Here is a 19,475-nt window from a genome sequence, read left to right on the forward strand (position 1 = left end):
TTTATTTGAGAGAGAGAGCATGCAAGGGTGAGTGGGGGAGGGGCAGAGAGAGGGAGACAGAGGATCTGAAGCAGGCTCCATGCTGGGAGCACAGAGGCTGACTTGGGGCTCGAACTCATGAACCATGAGATCGTGACCCGAACTGAAGTCGAGTCGACTGCTTAACTGAATGAGCCACCCAGGTGCCCCTAAATGCACGTTGTTAAAAAAAAAAAAAAAAAGTAGTCTCCGTGCCCAACACGAGACTTGAACTCACAACCCCGGGATTAAGAGTCGGATGCTCTATTGACTGAGCCAGCCAGGTGCTCCTAAATGCACATTTTGGGGCCTGTGAGCCTGACACCGACCGAATCAGAAATTCTGGAGGTGGGACTTAGCAATCTGTGTTTTATTAAGTCCTCTAGATGATTCTGATATACTCTTAAACTTGAGAACCACTTTTTGAAGCCACACTCCCTCTCAGTGTATGCAAGACAACATGGAGGGCTTGGCAGAGAAACCTCCCATCAGATGAGAAAGACTGAATCAAACATATGAGGTCACCGGGGATTGGCCCCTGTTGTGAATGCTCCAAGCAGCCCCACCTGGCTTGGATAACTGAGCTGTCGCCCTGTTCCCTCTGGAGCATGGACCCGGCTTTCTCCCTTTGCTCCTCTTCTCTGCCTTTCTAAGTTTGGTTGTTCCTTGTTTCCAGGACATTACCACTCTCCTGGGGCTCCCGCTCCTGTTTCTTGCTGACCACCCAAAGCCCCTCCCCCAGCCAAGGCCTCCCCTGAGTGCCAGGCTCCTGTGCAAATGGACACTGCACATCCACCCCACGTGGATCTGTCCCCACAGACACTGAAAAATGGCTACAACTTCATAAGTTCCCCAGCCTTCCTCCTGCCTCAGCCTTCTCTGCACCTGTCATTAGGGCCTCAGTCACAGTATGGCAAATGTAATTGAAATTAGATTTCCTGCTCAAATAATGTTCATTTACATCTGGTCCACCTCCACAGAAAAACTTGAAGAGGGTGGGTTTTTCATTCCCAATCTCGAACTGTAGGAAAGGCCCTATCTCGAAGGAAGACTTCAGAAGGAGGTAGAGGAACCTGTGTATTTAACCCCCCCACTCCTCCACTTTTCTTCAGGGATCAGGCAGTGACAAGCATATCCACCAGGGGGCAGCATCTACTGCTTTCTAACCCTGAGGCTGGGCCCTGGGACTGGGACTGGGTTTGGGGAGTCTTGAATCTGAAAGCGCAGCCTGTAGGGGAGAAGGGTGCCTGTGGGGCCCTTAAACACACATTTTTTCCCCCCACATTCATTCTAAGAGGTAGGGTGTGTTTTCTCCCTTTTGTTCTTGAGGAAACAAAGCTGGGATTTGAAAAATGGGTCTTTGTGGGGTGACTGGCTGGCTCAGTGGGTAGAGCGCGCCACTCTTTATCTCAGGGTTGTGAATTCCAGTACCACGCTGGGAGTAGAGTTGATTTAAAGAAAAAGAAACAAACAATGAAATATGCGTCTTTGTGATTCCCAAGCTGCCAGCTGCTTCTTGGGCATCCGTCTTCTTCACTCCTGCAGACTCCTCTCCTCCCTTCATTTGTGCCCTGAGACAGGTTAGGGTGCTGTGGGGAAAAGGATGTCTTCAGCCATTTCCTCAATGAGCTCCTTCATCCCCTATCATCTGCTATTCCTGAGTATGGGTTATCGGTGGGGTAGGGACCTGGAATCACCATACCCCCTTTGTTACATGCTGAGGAAACCTAGGCTCCCGATGGGGGGTAAGACTTTTCTAAGCCAGTCTACTACTGAGGGACAGGACTCCCCATGACTCTCAGCCCAGGGTTTCAGCATGCCAGGCTGAGGGGGTCTTCTCTCTCCAGTGTCATCTGCACCCCTGGCCTCTGTTTTTCCTCCTCTCAGAAGACCCTCATCCTCAATTAAGACCTGAGAGTTCGACACTACCCAGACTTTGCCCAGAAATGCAGCGTTTTATGGGCGTTCCTGGCTAACCCACTATCAACAGAACCCCCAAGGGCTCAGGAACCCCAGACCAGGAAACTCCCAGGCTAAGGGTGGATGCTCGGTTCCCATACTCAGGGACACCCCTCAGTACATCAATCACTCTGTCACGCATTCATGAATTCCCGCAAGGTTTCCTGGCTGCCTCTTATGTGCCAGGCACAGTGCTGGGCACCTGAGAGCTATAGATGACAAGAACCAGCTCCTGGGCTCAAGGCTTAGTCTGGTGTGGAGACAGCTCTGAGGAAGAACAATGACAAAGCCGCTGGAATTTCATCCAGGAAGGGGAGCAGGGGAGGGGCAGAGAGAGGTAGACATAATCTGAAGCAGGCTCCAGGTTCTGAGCTGTCAGCACAGAGCCCGACATGGGGCTTGAACTCGTGAATTATGAGATCATGACCTGAGCTGAAGTGGGACGCTTAGCTGACAGCCACCCAGGCACCCCTGCAATGATATGCTTATTCATTGCCTGTCTCTCCTCACTCCCCACTATAATGTACATTCCATGCAGGCAGGTCCTTATCCTGGGCTGTGTGCTCTGAATCTAACAGGCCCTCCATATATAATTGTTCAATGGACGAATGTTCAAATGTTCTCTGTAGTGAATACCCCAATACAGTAGGTCTTGGGCTGTGATCTTGTGGAGAGAAAGGGCTGCAGAGGTGAGACTGCCAGGAAGGAAGATGGTCATTAATGGAAGAAGGCTTCCAGGGTGGAGGGGGGTGGGGGAAGGGAACTGGAGCTCCTATTTAAAGGGGACAAATTGGGGTAGGCCAATGGCTCAGTGCTGCCCTGACAAGCTGGGCCCCTTCCTTCACCTCTCCCTGCCCCACCTCCACCTTCCCATTTGTTCATCAACACCTCTGGCAAACAAGAAAGATGAAGGTGGGCTGGGATTGCCAGCTTCATTGCTTTTATGAGATAATCAGGTGACAATTTCCATGGTGGCTGTGAGGCCCAGGAGATACAGGAGAAATGTTCAAGAAGTTTCAAAGGTTGCAGAAGAAACATAAGGTGATCTGTGTGTTTTTTGCTTCTGTATGTTTTCAGTTTCACAGCCATTGCAACATTTGCTCAGAGCCAAGTTTGGCCAATTTCTAGCAGGGTGACCTTGGACAAATTACCTAACCTTTCAGTGTTTCTGTTTCTTCTTTTTGGAGTAACCATACTTACTTCTTGGGTTGAGTTGTGTATTAAAAAAGGAAAAGTATGGGGCACCTGGCTGGCTCAGTTGGCGGAACATGGGGCTCTTGAGTTCAGACATGGGGTCGTGAGTTCAGGCCCCAGGTTGGGTGTAGAGCCTACTTAAAAAATAAATAAATAAAATGAAAACTTTAAGAAAATTGAAAAGGAAAAGTATGCAGAATTCTCAGACCAGAGCCTGGCATGCAGTGGCCACTCAACACGGTACTGGTTTCCAACTTCGTGGACTGCTCTGTCTTCCCCTTTCCTAACAGAGGCCACCTCTGTGTTTTAGCTCCAGTGGCAATCTGCCACACACTAACATGGAACGTGATGCTAATTTCCTAAGGTCTTGATGTTTTCAGGGATTCAGGGAGGCTCCCTGCGTTGCCAGGACATCAGGTGGCCGGGTCTGTAGGAGGGAGGGGAAGAAGGAGGTCACAAGGCAGTCTGGTGCTAAACAGATGGGAGGTTAGCAGGCAGGAAAGGGCTAGGTCCTCCTGTCTAGCTGTGACTTCCCCTACTCTTTTTCTTTCTTTCTTTCTTTCTTTCTTTCTTTCTTTCTTTCTTTCTTTCTTTCTTTCTTTCTTTCTTTCTTTCTTTTTAAACATTTTTAAAAGTTTATTTATTTTGAGGGAGAGGGTGCGTGAGCCTGAGAGAGTACACGCAAGGGGAAGGGGCCTAGAGAGAGGGACACAGAATCCCAAGCAGGCTTCTCTCTGTCAGTATAAAGCCCAACTCAGGGCTCGAATCCGCAAAACGTGAGATCATGACCAGGGCTGAAGTCAGATGCTTAACTGACTGAGCCACCCAGGTACCCCCTCCGCCATTCTTTTTCTGATCCCCCTAAAATATAACCTTTAAAATAGCTTAATATTGAATCACATAATAAATGTAAGAGTCCAGCCTCCTGGCAAAAATGGAAATATTCAAGTCACAATCTTATTCTCCCCTGATCTTCCTCCCCTCCTTCAGTTTAACCTACCTCCCTGAGGGTCATCACTGATATCCTTTTGGTCACACTGTCCCCTGGTGACATCTCCTTTTAAGGGCTGCCCGGAGTGTATCAGGCTGAAATGGCTGGGGGATGCCACTCAATCCTGTCCCTTCCTCACCAATCCCACACAGGACTCATTAACTTACAGAAACCTTTCCAAAAGCTTCCAGTTCACAGTGTCTGTCTCTCCTCTGAAGTCCTACAAGGACATATCTCAGATTTACAAAGGTCCAGTGTTCCTTGCAGTGGCCAGTCTTATTTTGTTTTGTTTGTTTTGTTTTTTTTTTTCACTAGAGTGTGAACCCTATGAGGCCAGGCTATATTCCCATAGTCTCTCTGGCAGAGCACACAGTATGAATGAGGTCAACAAAGTCCTATGGAGTGAAGAATTCTCTCTTTAACTATTTGAACAAGGGGGCCCTTGGGGTATCTGCTTCTGGTCAGCACTCTAACCAGCACCTGAAGGATTTCTGCTCAGGATGCCTAACCTATAGCCTCCTTAATGAGAGAGAACGGATAGCTATGCCATCAGGGGCCCAGACCAGACTCAGTTCCTAGGTTAGCCACTTCCTGACTAGGCGACCTTAGACAAGTCACTGAACCCTTCGCAATTTTCTTTCCCCGTAGAATGCAGACAGCACCAGTCCCCACCTCGCGGGCTGCTGTGAGGATAAACAGTGGTAATGGGTTTAGGCTTAAGCTGTCTTATGAGGTTCCAGGTTTACACAGGTTTGAACACTGACTTAGGAAAGATAAAGAAGTAAGATTCGTCAGTGTCTCCAGTAGACCCTGGCGGAGGGAGTGTACATGTGGAATGTCTCTCTCTCTCTCTCTCTCTCTCTCTCTCTCTCTCTCTGGGGGAGGAGGATGCCGTGATATAGAGTACTAAACTCTTCGCCTCTCCTTCCTAGTTAAACGCTGCCACATTTGTCTCTCCCATTTTCCATCCCGAGTTTACCTCCAAATATTAGAATATGGTAGAAGAGATCAAATAAAACGGTCACCAATTGACCAGACGTCCATCCATGTGTTGTCTGGGTTGCAGTGCACGTATCTCCCTGCCCCGCCCCTCCCCTCCCTTCCCCGCTGCCGCGGGACTGCTGATTGGCCCAGGCTGCGTGACGTCAAGGGGGTTTTTAAGGACGAGTCCCAGGACCGCTCCGCAGTGGCGGCGGTGGCGGCGCGCAGGCGGCGGCCACCGGGGTGGTTCGCTTGGAGTCGGGTGGCTAGTCCGGAGAGACGCGGGGAGAGTGCCGCTGACGGAAGGTAAAGGGGCTGTTCTGGCGGTGCTGAGGTGGCCCTGGTGCGGGACCTGGGGAGCTGGAGTCGGCGATCCGAGCCAGGCGAAGTGTTACGGGACGGTGGGAAGGGGGTCGCGGTGTAAGGAGAGGCGTGTCAACTGCCTGGGGACGTGGAGGGCTGGTGGGAACGGGCCTTACTCTCTGTTCTCAGCGCCCGTACCCTAACTCTTAATTTGGGAGCTCTGCCCGACCTGCCCATTCCTGCGAAGATTTTCGCCTGGGGAGTAAGGGTCTGTGCGCCTGCTACCGCGCCACGAGAGCTCGGGGAAGAGGCTTGGGAAGCCAACCGTCGAGGTCTCACCCCCCCACCTGTGTCCAGGACCCGGGGGTTTCTCTAGGTCTCATCGCCCCTGAGAGACAGGAGCACCTCTGTTACACTTGTAGCTGCTTATGCTTAAAAAACAAAACAGAACAAAACAAAACATGGAATTTTAAAAAAGAAGGATGGGCGGCAGATTTAGGAAAGGATCTAGAAGTTGCAAATTTCGTGTTTATTGTTAAATGTCCCCCTTTTTCTCCCATGACCTTTCCTTATTCAGATAACCCAGCTGTGGTCTCCAGAGCCTGCAGATCGAAGCCACGTCCTTGCTTCTACCGTGTGCCCCAAGACCTGTACCTTAGCTGCAGCTCACCATGGGGAACCACTTGACAGAGATGGCGCCCGCTGCCTCCTCTTTCTTGCCCCACTTCCAGGCCCTGCACGTCGTGGTCATTGGGTTGGACTCTGCAGGAAAGACCTCGCTCCTTTACCGCCTCAAGTTCAAGGAGTTTGTCCAGAGCGTCCCCACCAAAGGCTTCAACACAGAGAAGATCCGGGTGCCCCTGGGAGGGTCCCGCAGCATCACCTTCCAAGTGTGGGATGTTGGGGGGCAAGAGAAGCTGCGGCCCCTGTGGCGCTCCTACACACGTCGGACAGATGGGCTGGTGTTTGTGGTGGATGCCACCGAGGCTGAGCGCCTGGAGGAGGCCAAGGTGGAGCTGCACCGAATCAGCCGGGCATCGGACAACCAGGGTGTGCCTGTGCTGGTGCTGGCCAACAAGCAGGATCAGCCTGGGGCACTGAGCGCGGCAGAGGTTGAGAAGAGGCTTGCAGTGCGAGAGCTTGCGGCAGCCACGCTCACCCACGTGCAAGGCTGCAGCGCTGTGGATGGGCTGGGCTTGCAGCCGGGCCTTGAACGCCTGTATGAGATGATCCTCAAGAGGAAGAAGGCAGCCCGGGTAGGCAAGAAGAGACGGTGACCCGAGGCTGTCCCCTCCTCAGCAGTAGGGGTCTCCATACTTGGACAGCCAGGCGGAGCGTGCGGCCCGTCACTCAGCTCTGGGGTGCGGGACCTGTCCACCTCAGTGAAGGACCAAGGAGCACATTGGGGGGTCCTGTTTTGGTGCAGCACTGGGGAGGGGATGGGAGAGGGGAGGTCTCATGTCCTTCCCGCATCCTCACCTCCGGAGAAATGGGGGCTGCAGGACTGGGGAGGCTTAAATGTAAACTGTGACTCTACCTCGACCCCATTTCTTCTTTTTCTTCTCTGGCTTTTCGATTAGATATGTTTTGGGGCAAAAGAAGGTTGTTTGGAGAATGCATCTGGGATGAATGAGGGTTATCCCTCCCCTGACCCCCCCCCCCCAAACTGGGGTGTCTCTGCAGGCTGCTTTTCTAGGGATGCTAGTCACAATAGTCTTTATTTTTGTGTCTGTGTGAATGTGCCAAGACCCCCTCCACATTTGTAGATCCACAACTGTTTTTATAAGCTGTGTGTGTCCTCTGTATTATTATTAACTATTTTTTAGCATTTGCATATAAGTTATTAAAGACTGATGATGCTGTAGCTCTGACCTTGGTCTGGCATTTTTCTCTCTCCTTACCTAGCCCCAGGAGTAGTCCTGGATTTCTATGTGGGTGGCAGGAATGGGGAGGGGGAGCCTATCTTGAAGCTGAACTTGCAAAGGAAACACTCCTCTAAAAATTAGATTGTGTGTTTATGGGATGGCTGGTGGAAATTGTAGATGGAGTTGAAACGCCCTCCCACCTCCCAAGCTATTACCTGATTTCTGCAGTTTTGGGGGTACCCCTTCTTTCTCCTGCTTTCCTCCCCTCCCCTCCTCCTCTGGCTCTTACTTGCCCCTCATAACAGCTGGTCCTTGGGGACACTTCTAGGTCTATATAGGTAAATCCTCAAGGAGCCATTCTGTTCTCATCCTCCCCCACTCCCCAGCAAATCCCTCCCCTCCCCCACCCCCCCCCATTCCCAGATCAGGCTGATCTGATTTTTTTTTCCACCTTGGGGATCCTGTGAGAATGGAAAGTAATTCCTTCCTGGCTTTAAGCCATCTCTGTGTGCTCAGTCCTGCTGACTGCAACTCACCAGTGGCGGCAGTGGCAGCGGCTGGTGCTGGGGAGGCCTGGGCTGGATTGAGCCAGCCTGGCCCTGGTGACTAAGCCGTGAGTTGCTCAGCTCTGGGAATGGTAGCTGTTCCCACAAGAGGGGCTGTAGTAGCAGTGGGTGTTTGTGCCTGGTGGGAATGTGGACTGCTAGACTCCCACCCCCCCACCCCCGGGGAGGAGGGGGAAGGTGTAGGCCACCAAGAGCAGTGATAAGAATAAAATGCTAATGTTTTAGAGGCCGAGGGCCTCTGCCCAGACTTTCAAATCCGTCCCCTCCACCAAACCCAGGGCCAGCTGAGTCTGAGATGATGAACAATCAGACCCTCTTAAGCCGGGATGGGAGTAGTGAATAAATACCAAGCACAATTCTTTCCAGTCCTCAGCCCTTCAGTTCCTCAGCCTTACCCTTTGTGCAAACATGGGATCCCCAGAGCGGGTTTGAGTCCCCACTCCAGAATCAAATAAACAACGTAGGGAGGACGAGAAGGTGCTGGCAATCCTATCCTGCGGGAAGACTTCCTAAGGAACTTGCTTCTTCCTAGCGAGGGCCAGCAGAAGCTGAGTTTTGCTGTGGAATCTGGGCCAGTTCAGATTTGTCTCCCCTTCACGGCTGGCAGGATGCGGGTGGGTATGCATCGATTCGGAAGGGTGCCCAAGTGTGCGTCAGTGCGGGGCCTGCTCGACAGAGCTGCTGGGCTGGTTCTGCCGGGCACACGTGCTACCTGGCCCCTCTCTGCACACGCTTGTGACTCATCTCACTCAGTCCTCAGGGCAGAGTCCTCTCTCCTGCAGCCCAGGAACAGACTAGAGAGGACCTGGTGGGAGGGGCCTGTCTTGGTAGGAGATCTTCTCTCCCCAATCCACCCCAATAATGGTCTTTTGTCTCAAAAGGACATCTTTTCTCCATTTCTGGTCACCTGGGGGACTGAGGTCTCCAGATCTGGAAGAACCTACACATGTCTCCTCCCCCCCCCCCCAGCAGAGGGGCCTCCATGGGGCCAACCCCTGGTTCTGGTTCCACCAAACACCTGACCTCCCTATCTGATGAGAACTGTTGTCTGCTCACCCAAACTCCAGCCCCAGGCAAGGGCCATGGTCCACAGCAGACCTGCGGATGTCCCCCCTCTTCCCCACATCCCTCTGGCCTGACCAGCTGATGGGGGTGGAAGAAGAGGTATTAGCAGAGAGAGTGAGATGGAGAAGCCAGCTGCTTTGAAGGGATTGTGGGGAGAGGGGAGCACTGGAAGATTCTGGTTAGAAAGCTCCATTCTGGTTGGGTGGAAGGTCAGGAGTTTCGGAATCAGCCTCCTGTCTTGGTCCATCCTGCCCCAGAGATTCTGTATGCTTTGAGATCTGGGCCACAGGGTTGGAATGGGGGTGGGATCAAGGTTGAGGGTAGGCTGTAGTTTCCTTGTCCTAGCTTCTTTATCAAGTAGAATTTCTTTGAGGCTCTGAGATGGATGTTGAGGAGATGCTGAGGGTAGAGGGTCTCAGGGGGCCCGGAGTGGTGTTTGGGGGCTGGATGGCTATGGGTGGAGTCGAAAGAAGCCAATGGGCCCAGAGTTTGGGCTGCCCTCCCCCCACCAGCCACCTCCTCTCCCCACACAAGCTGGATGGTAAAATTCAACTGGGCACTTTGCCTGGTGTGTTGCCCATCCCCAGGCAAAGATAGCAGTGGTCCCTCATCTTCCCAAACCCTCTCCAGTCCTGCTATGCTGAATGTGCTCCAGGAAGAGAAAAAACAAAGAGGAAGGAAAGAAATCTCTAAGACCCAGAGGGGGCAGCAACTTGCCCAAGGACACACAGCTACTCGGTGGCACATCCAGATCCTTCCTCTCAGGCTGACTCTTCGTCCTCCCAGGGCCAGACAGATAGGAGATAGGCAAAAGTCTAGCAACTCAGAACTCCGACCTCCCCTTCCCTCCCTCCTTCCCTCCCTCGGTCCCCTCCCTGATTAGTTTAAGGGCCAGCTTTCCGTTCCCCGTCCCTTTCCTGAGGAGTTTAGAAGCTTTATCTCTGAAGCCCAGCAGAACTCTGGCCTCAAATCTGGCCAGAAGTCCCCACCCTCCTTTCATGCTGACCGTGTATCACCCTAAGTCTTCCTTGAGATGGACATCTCCAGCAAGGATTGGGAGGCACAGATTCCACTGAGGCACCCGGGGTACACAGGACAGTGTGTTCTCCAACAGGAGAGCACAGGCCTGCTTTGAATGGAGGCCAGTGGGAAGGGAGGGAGTGAAGGCAGTAAGGGAGACCCAGGCCAGCACTGGGCTGTAAAGGGTGGGTAGTCTGTAGCCGCACATCACTTACAAGGCCATCAGCTGGGGCATTTGTGGGTGGAAATCATGGGACCTCCTCCCCTGGCTAAACCAGAGGAGAGGATTTGTTCTTCCTTCCTTAAAAAAATTTTTTTTTCAAAAATTTTTTACTGTTCTTTCCCTCCTCTGCCTGATTACAAAAATAATAGATCTTTTTGTGAAAGAAACTTAAGAAAACGAGGAACACCATAATCTAAATTTCAGAGTTAGCTGAATGTCAGGGACAGGTTTTTATACATAGTCTTTCAGATATTTTTTTTCTCTACATATACAAAAGAGGTATGTATTTCTATACAACCACACAGGGAATTACAGAAGGCATATGTAGTACAGTTTCACTTTTCTTATTTATGTCTTGGGCATCATTCAATGTTGGGACATACAGATTTTTCTCATTCTTTTTAATGACTACACGAGATCCCACTGTATGAATGTACCATCATTTCTTAATTAAATCCTTTTGTTACATTCATAGTGTGTCCATAGCAATGGACCACCTTGCACATATTTTTTTTTTTTAAGTTTATTTATTTTGAGAGAGATAGAAAGCACAAGTCAGGGAGGGGCAGAGAGAGAGCGCGCGCGTGCGCCAGGGAGAATCTCAAGCAGGTTGTACACTTTCAGCGCAGAGCCTGACATGGGGCTCAAACCCACAAACCATGAGATCATAACATGAGCCGAAGTCAGATGCTTAACCGATGCTGAGCCACCCAGGCGCCCCCTTGCACCTATTTCTTGTAAGATAAATCCCTAGACATGTAATCGTTGTATCAAAGGGTCTATGTAGCTCAGATTTTCATAGGCACTGCTAAAATGTATATGTAGAGAGGGTTTGGGGGTAAGGAACTTTAATCCAGCCCCGTCATCCTCCGTCCCCAGATTTCAAGGACTCTTCAAGCTGAGGAGGGGGGTGTGTATGGGGGTGGACATTATAATGCCCTTGCTTTTGGGGAGATAAGAAATAAAACCACCAGCCACCTGGCAGAGAATTTGCAGGCGTGGGAGTGAGCTTGGGCTGACTTTCCTGGTCTGGGAACTGAGCCCCAGGGGGGCTGCCTGGCTGATGGCGGAGGGGGGCAGATGGTGAGGACTCCCTCAGCACCCAGCTTCTCACAGACGTCAGGCAGAGTGGGCGAAACATCTCCTGAAATAAATCCTGGCGAGTCAGGGAGAGAGTCGGGCTGAGACAAGAAGTGAATGCTCTAAAGGGAGCATGGAGAGGAGCTCTTCAGTTGGCAGAAGGGCCACTGAGACCCTGGGCCTCCCCCAGGGTGACCCTTACTTACTCTTCTGGTGGGGACCCCCACCAGCTGCTTTAGAGTATGGACTCCTGGAACAGAAGCCTGAAGTATTAGATACGTTGACCACTCTGGGCTGTTTGGGACACCACTTCTCTGTCCATTCAGGCGCCTGGGCTAATCTTCAGTCGGTGCCCCTGCAGAATGGGGTGGGGAAGGCAGGAGGGCTTATCTCTTGAGCTCCTCCACCCCCTCCTATGAAATCTGGTGAGCACTTTGGTGGAGTTGCCCAGGGATGACAGCTGGGTTTTAAAGATTGCTGAGAGTAAGGTTTTGTGCTTTTGACTGTGTTTGTTTTTGCAAGATTATCCATTGCCTTCCATTCCAGATGCTGACTCTTATCCTTAGGGAGTGAGAAGACAGAACTGCTTACTCACTCTCTGGAACTCTTTCAGGCTGAGGGGGGAGGAACAGAGCCACCAGTCTGACCAGACAGCACCTCAGAAAGTACCCCACCGTTGGCCTCAGTCTACCTATCTGTAAAGTGAGGGGGTTGAGTAGACAGTATTGGATCTTTTCTGGTTCACTTTTTTTTTTCTTTTTATAAATGTTTATTTATTTTTGAGAGAGAGAGAGAGGGAGACAGAGCACAAGCAGGGGAGTGGCGGAGAAAAGGAGACACAGCATCCGAAGCAGGCCCCAGGCTCTGAGCTGTCAGCACAGAGCCGGGACGCGGGGCTTGAACTCGTGAACCATGAGACCATGACCTGAGCCGAAGTTGGACACTCAATTGACTGAGCCACCCAGGTGCCCCTTTTTTTCTTTTCTTCTTTTTCTTTTTCTTCTGCTTCTGCTTCTTTTTTTTTAAACATTTATTTACTTATTTTTGAGAGATTGAGAGAGAGGGAGAGAGAGAGCAGGGGAGCGACAGAGAGACAGGGAGACAAAATCCCAAACAGGCTCCACGCTGTCAGTGCAGAGCCTGATGCGGGGCTTGAACTCACAAACTGTGAGATCATGACCTGAGTTTAAACCAAGACGTGGATGCTTAAGCGACTGAGCCACTCAGGCACCCCTCTGGTTCACTTTCTATGATTCTCAGTACAAGGTGGGCTGGGGAACTCCTTCATGATCTTTCTGCCTTCATTTTATCACTTTCTGAAAGTACCTTATTCGTTTGTTTGTTTTTTTAAGTTTGTTGGCTGTGTGCCCTCATCTCCAGGCCATTCATTCTAGGAGGACAGCCCTGATTCATTTTGTTCACTACTGCATCCTTAGGACAGTGGTGGGCACACTGTAGGGCCTCATCTCATATCTGTGGAATGTGGGGTGTCCATTCAAGGGTTGGAGAATTAGGGTATCACCTCAGCGAAGAAGTGATTTTACTCTATAAATACTGACAGCAACCAGGAGAAAAGTTATCAAGCAAAGTGGGAGAGTTTATCTGGGAAGCCTTCCTGGAAGAGGTGAGGAAAAGAAGCAGATTTGGAATCCAAGTTAAATATTTGGATTAACAAGGCACTTGGAGGACCATGGGCTTTGGAGCACTTTCTTGGCTCTAGGAGAGAACTCAGGAGAAAAGACTTGAGTCTGAAGTTTAATGGACATAGTTTTGTTCCTCCCTTCCCAGTAATTAGTTTCCTGACCTAGGACGCTCCCCAGAGTCTGTTTACCACTCTCCTACCTCAGCTCCTCCCAAGGTCACGCCAGGATAGTCAAACTAGACTCCCGTTCTTCCACCCCAGAGGAGCTGAGTGTGGGGCTGGTGACAGAAAAGGGACCCCCCCCAAGGAACTCTAGACCTGCATTGTCCAATATGGTAGCCACCAGCCACACGTGGTGACCAAGCACTGGAAATGCGGCTGAACTGAACTGAGATATGCTCTAAGTGTGAAATACAACAGATTTTGAAGAGTTAGAGAAAATAATGCAAAATATCTCATTAATACTTTTTATGTAGAGTATATGTTGAAATGATAATTTTTGGTTAATTGGGTTAAATAAAATACTTTGTTTAAAAAAAATAAAAAAGGAAATAAGGGTGCCTAGGTGGCTCAGTCGGTTAAGTGTCCAACTTTGGCTCAGGTCATGATCTCCTGGTTCGTGGGTTCAAGCCCCGCCTCAGGCTCTGTGCTGAGAGCTCAGAGCCTGGAGCCTGCTTCGGAATCTGTGTCTCCCCCCCTCTCTCTGCCCCTCCCCTGCTCATGCTCTGTCTCTCAAAAATAAACATCAAAAAAAAAAAAAAAAAAAAAAGAAAAAGAAAAAGAAAATACTTCACTAAGATTAGTTTCACCTGTTTTTATTTACCTTTAAAAAATACGGCTGGGGCTCCTGGGTGGCTCAGTCGGTTAAGCGTCCGACTTCAGCTCAGGTCACGATCTCGCGGTCTGCGAGTTCGAGCCCCGCGTCGGGCTCTGGGCTGATGGCTCAGAGCCTGGAGCCTGTTTCCGATTCCGTGTCTCCCTCTCTCTCTGCCCCTCCCCCGTTCATGCTGTGTCTCTCTCTGTCTCAAAAATAAATAAACGTTAAAAAATTTTAAAAAAATATGGCTACCAGAAATTCTGTAATTACAGATATGGTTCATATTCAACTTCTACTGACAATGCAGGTCCAAATATTTGGGGGAAGGAGCAGTAGGGGGAAAAGAATGGGAGATCCGCAGTTCTTCTTTTCTTCTGAAATCAGAAGAGCTTTTAGGATAGGTGAAGACTTGGCATATCTTGGGTTATCTTAAAACATCTTCTCAAACTGTGACTCTCAATGATGCCAACCTAGTTATTAGCAGGTGATTTCCCTAGCTTCTTTCAGGGTGTTTTCACTGTATAAACAGCTATTTATTTATTTATTTATTTATATTTATTTTTTAAGTAACTTTTACACCCAACATGGGGCTCAAACTCACAGCCCCAAGATCAAGAGTCTCATGCTCCACCAACTGAGCCAGCCAGGTGCCCCATAGAAGCTCTTTATTTATTTAAAAAATTTTTTTAATGTTTATTTTTGAGAGAGAGAGAGAGAGAATGTGAGCAGGGAAGGGGCAGAGAGAGAGAGAGAGAGAGGGAGACACGGAATCCGAAGCAGGCTCCAGGCTCTGAGCTGTCAGCACAGAGCCTGAGGAGGGGCTCGAACCCATGAACCATGAGATCATGACCTGAGCCGAAGTCAGACGCTCAACTGCTCAACCGACTGAGACACCCAGGTGCCCCGCCCCTATTAAAGCCCTTTAAATATCTATTTCATGTGGAGCCCAGCTACCTGGAATCCACACAAAAATCCTGATGTGATTTTATCCAGTAGTTTCTGATCTCTCACCAGATGGCTGTGACAGTAGCAGCAGTGTTGACTGAGCTTTCATCATCTTGCCCTCCCTCTGCCTTCTTCTGCCCAACCCTACGCGCCCCCTTCACCCCCACCCCCCACCTCCCACGTGCTCCCCTGCACAAAAATCCTGGAACAAAGAGAGGGGCTCAGGCAGGCAATGGGAAGATGCCAGCTAGGGGTCTGGATAATCCACAAACTGGATTATCTGCCCCTGAGTTTGCACATACATAAGCAGGTGGCCTAGATGCAGACAAGATGTACTGGGATGAGCCAAGGGGATCAGGTTAACACCTTGTGTGTGACACTGTGTGTGTGTGTGGTGGGGGGAGGACAGTCCTACAATAAAACCCTTACCCATTTATCTCCCATCCTGAGCATTCGTCCAGTCGATCACTCCATTTTTATTTTTAAGTTTATTTTTTAATTTTGAGACAGAGAGAGAGAGAGAGAGAGAGAGACAGCAGAGGCAGAGAGAGAAGAAGAGAGACAGAATCCCAAGCAGGTTGTGCACTATCAGGGCAGAGCCCAACTCGGGGCTCAATCCCTCAAACCGTGAGATCATGACTTGAAATGAGATCGAGTCAGACACTTAACCGACTGAGCCACCCACGTGCTCCAATGACTCCTTTCAAACAACCATATACAATATAATAGTTAGCATTATTGTGCATAGCCACACCATCCTAGGCACCGGAGCTAAGGTGTGATTTGTACACAAGGAAGGCATCCTGGATCTGGTTTCCTGGATGCAGAGCCTGAGACAGGGATTCAGTGGGCACATGGTTTACTGAAGGCAAATTTTCGGTGGGGGGGAAAGGGAGGGAGGGAAGCAGGAGGGAACAGGGGAGGGGCTACACAAGGATGTACTCTCACAGTTGGAGTCTAATGTCAGCTTGATCCTGTGGGGAAGCTCTGGTTGGAGAAATTCACCTCAGAAAGGATCCCCCCCCCCCCCCCCCGAGAGGCAGAGAGCCTAGCTTTTTAGACCCCTTCAGTTAGCTAATTGGCTGCCGCTTGCTCAAGTCTCTAGAGAAGGAGCAACCGGGAGACTTTGGGACCAATAGTCGGAGTCAGTGGAGGGAATCTGGGCGAGGCATCAAGGGCATCCACTCAGGGTGGAGACCGAGAAGGGAGAGCTGCCCTGGGCAAGCCTGAGTCCTGACTGCTGTCCTTGTTTGGCAACCCAGTTCTCTTTCTACTCTTGGCCTCAGCCTCAGCCCTTATCTGCCCTTGGTCTGGTTCTTTGTCTCTCCCCCCTCACCCCCCAACTCAATCCTGACACCAGCCCTTTGTTCCTGCCTTTGATGCTTCCCTCTCCCTTCTGGAGATTTATCTGAAACTCAAGATAAAATGCTGAGTTTCTTCGAGAGCCTACAGGAAGCTGGGGCTACTGAGTCATCCTTTTGACCTCTTTCCTTTCCAGCGGGTCAGTGGAGCCCCACTGCTCCCCTAGGCAGAAAGCCCTGGTGCGCCAGGGCACTTTTGAACCGCACCCCTCCTCTTGGGCCCCTCCCTTTCCTGGGTGTGTGCATCCTCACCTCTCCAGCAGAAAGGACAGTTCAGGAGAAATTCATTCTCCGGGCTTGGCTCCTACTTAAACATCATAGGATACATTCCCTGGAAGGGAAGGGTGGGATCAGGGCTGGCTTCGTTAGAGACTTCAGAACAGAAGAGACGCCTCCTTTCTCTGACCCCCTCCCAAAGTCACACAGAGACTGACGGAGAGGAAGAGATGATTGTTTCTGCCCAAACTGGGAGACGGATGGCCTGATTTCTGAAACTTCTTCTCTGGCACAGCCTGGTTTGTAGAGGTGCCAGGATTCTGAGGCAAAAAGCAAGAGAGAGAAAAAGGGCATTCTTTGAGGGCATTTAGCTGCACTTTTACACCCAAAATGACAAAGAGAGGGTCCAGTGTTATGTCCTTCACGTCCTCCTGTGGCATGTCACCACACACACACACACACACACACGCACGCACACATACACACACCCTCATGTTGTTGAAACCAGAGCTGCTGGCTCCAGGGAAGGGAGTGAGGAAGCAGTTGTGGACAGGTGTGGGTGGCCGCATACCTCTCCTTCTGGGAGGTGACACTTCCACTACACCTCCACAGGTTTCATCCGAACCTCACCCTAGCCTTGGCTTTGTGTTGTCAGGGTGGGCAGGAGGGACAGATAAACTGAGCTGGTCCGATGCCAACAAGGAGAGCATCCTTAACAGGCCTCTTGAAATGTCAGCAAATCAGTTCTCCCAGGAACCAAATCTGAAGGAAATTCAGCTTAAAGAACAGCAACAGGGAGGGGGTGGGGGGGTGCCTGGGTGGCTCATTTGGTTGAGCATCTGACTTCAGCTCAGGTCACCATCTCACAGTTTGTGAGTTCGAGCCCCCTGTTGGGCTCTGTCTGTGCTGACAGCTCAGAGCCTGGAGCCTGTTTTGGCTTCTGTGTCTCCCTCTCTCTCTGCCCCTCCCCTGCTTGTGCTCTGTCTCACTCTAAAAAAAAAAAAAAAATACACATAAAAAAAAATAAAAAGAACAGCAACGGGAACCGGACCTAGATTGCTGGGTGAACTTCAGTGAAGGGTTGGGGGAAGCACCTGGAGAAGTTCATGGGATATAACTATCCTTTGGTATATCATCTGAAGGCAAGGTATGGGACTAGGATAAAGTCTGGGGTCCGGACTGGGGAAAATGACCCTGGCAGCCCAAAGCATTTGGCATCTCTGAATCAGGGCAAGGAACTGCCTGGCTGGACATGTTGCCCCCATTACGCTGGGGCTGGGGCTGTAATTGCCGTAATTCGTTGATGAATGCAATTTGCAGCTGGCTTCTCTCCCTGTGGCAGGCCTCAATTAGAGCTGCCAGAAGCATCTGGGGTGAGGAGGAGCTGGGTTGTTTCCAACAGCTTCTTCTGGTCCCCTCTCAGCTCTCTGTTCCACCCTAAAACAAGAGGGGGCTCTTTAGGCCAATATATTATCACCCTCCACTGTCTCCTGAATTTACTCCCAGAGATATAACTTCAGAATGACTGGTATGGGAGTTGAGAGGGAGAAAGGCATAAAATGAGTGATGCCTTCCTGCAGGTTGGTCTGAGATGCTATGGATGTTAAAACTCAACCATGTTTGGGGTGCCTGGGTGGTTCAGTTGGTTAAGTGTCCAACTTAGGCTCAGGTCATGATCTCATGGTTTATGGGATCGAGCCCTGCATTCCTGCTTTGGATCCTATCTCCCTCTCTCTCTGCCCCTCCCCTGTGCTTGTGCTCTCTCTCTCTCTCTCTCTCTCTCTCTCAAAAATAAATAAACATTAAAAAAAACCCCAAACCTCAACCATGTTTAAGTTTAGTCTTTTCTCATTTATTCTAGAGCTTCTAGAAGTCCTAAAAAGAAGAAGATGTTTGAGCCAAAGTACTTTCCAGACAAAGGAAAAAAGCCAAGTCAGAATCATGGAAAAGAGAGAGAGTTAAAAAAAATCGGCTCCACATAGATATATAATTTTAATTTTAAAAGACTGCATGACCACTAGAGATCATTTAGTCCAGTGTTTTTCCAGACTTTAAAAAAAAAAAAAAAAAAGCAACGAGAACATTTCTTCAAACAAAATCTAACATAGAAGCTCAGTATGTAGGACAAGTCATGGCTGATCCAGTTAGAGTGCAAATGGGGGCTCTGAGCCCCCTGGACTGTCCTTCTTTCCAAGTCCTGTCCCCACTCCCCACCCCCCCTTCCTGCCTCCTGACTTTAGAAAGTCGCACATCCCAAGAAATCTGCTAGACATGGGCAGACTGGGGCAGTTGGTTGCCCTACATTCAATGGAACGGAGTTAGAAAACCACTAATACAATCCTTTGATCTATTAAACACATGAGGTCAAGAGAGGTGATGTGGTTTAAAGTCTCATGGGTAGATTCCCCATGCCCAGGAGAAGCCTATAGCTTAGGAGGTATAGCCTATGTCTCTGTGAGAGGTAAGACTACCCACCTTCCAATCTCCCTTCTCTTTCAAGACCCTTTCTTGTGAAGCCTTCCCTGATTCCGGCAGATGTGTCAAGAGATAGATGGATGAATGGATGACTTGGAAGATGGATAGATGGAATGAATTAGTGGATATAAAGACGGATGGATAGAAAGCTGAGTGCTGCGTTGACGCCCTAGGGATGAAACAGTTGGGCAGTTTCTAGGCAACTTCCTCTTACATCAATTCCCCTTAGATGGCCATTTTGCTTGAATTTGATTTTTGGAATATCTAACATACCTATATTCGGATGCAAGGACCAACGTAGCTTCCCAATTAGCAATCATTTAAAGTGATCATTTTTGGATTACTTGTGCTATTGTTTTCCTCCACAGAAAGTTATGTTTTAATTACATCAATACAATATTTGATGAAAATACCTCAAATAGGCAGCTGATGGCAGTGACGAATAGTGTCTGAAAATAAAACAGTTTAAAAATATCAGACAAGGGAGCATGTAGGAGGCAGAGAGAGAGGATGAGCAGCTGGTGAATATAGCAAGCAAGACAATCAGCACTCAGGACTGGAAAGGCTAGAAGGCTGATAGGAAGAAAGGATTCGGGGTGGGCATTAGAAGGACTTCCCAATTATCAGGATCAAGAGATGATAGGATAGAAAGTTTTGAAAGAAAGAGGGGGAATGGTGTTGATCATGTTTGGGAACAAAATGTTAGGTTAAATAACTACCCATAATTTTTTCTGGACCTGGTATTTATTCAACT

The 19,475-nt window shown here is 49.8% G+C and overlaps 1 protein-coding gene across 1 annotated transcript; it reads left to right on the plus strand.

Moving 5' to 3' along the window:
• Window positions 1-5,357: 5,357 nt before the first annotated feature.
• On the plus strand, window positions 5,358-7,310 carry ARL4D (ADP ribosylation factor like GTPase 4D). The gene is made up of 2 exons (XM_042966420.1): window positions 5,358-5,449; window positions 6,024-7,310. Exon 2 carries the CDS (start codon window positions 6,118-6,120, stop codon window positions 6,721-6,723), a length of 606 nt encoding a protein of 201 aa, XP_042822354.1. The 5' UTR covers window positions 5,358-5,449; window positions 6,024-6,117; the 3' UTR covers window positions 6,724-7,310.
• The last annotated feature ends 12,165 nt before the right edge of the window (window positions 7,311-19,475 follow it).

This window comes from Panthera tigris, chromosome E1 (genome assembly GCF_018350195.1).
Source record: "Panthera tigris isolate Pti1 chromosome E1, P.tigris_Pti1_mat1.1, whole genome shotgun sequence".
Taxonomy (NCBI): Eukaryota; Metazoa; Chordata; class Mammalia; order Carnivora; family Felidae; genus Panthera; species Panthera tigris.

Excerpts from the sequence above, each read along its gene's own strand:
- ARL4D (XM_042966420.1), top strand. The coding sequence starts at position 6,118 with ATGGGGAACCACTTGACAGAGATGGCGCCCGCTGCCTCCTCTTTCTTG.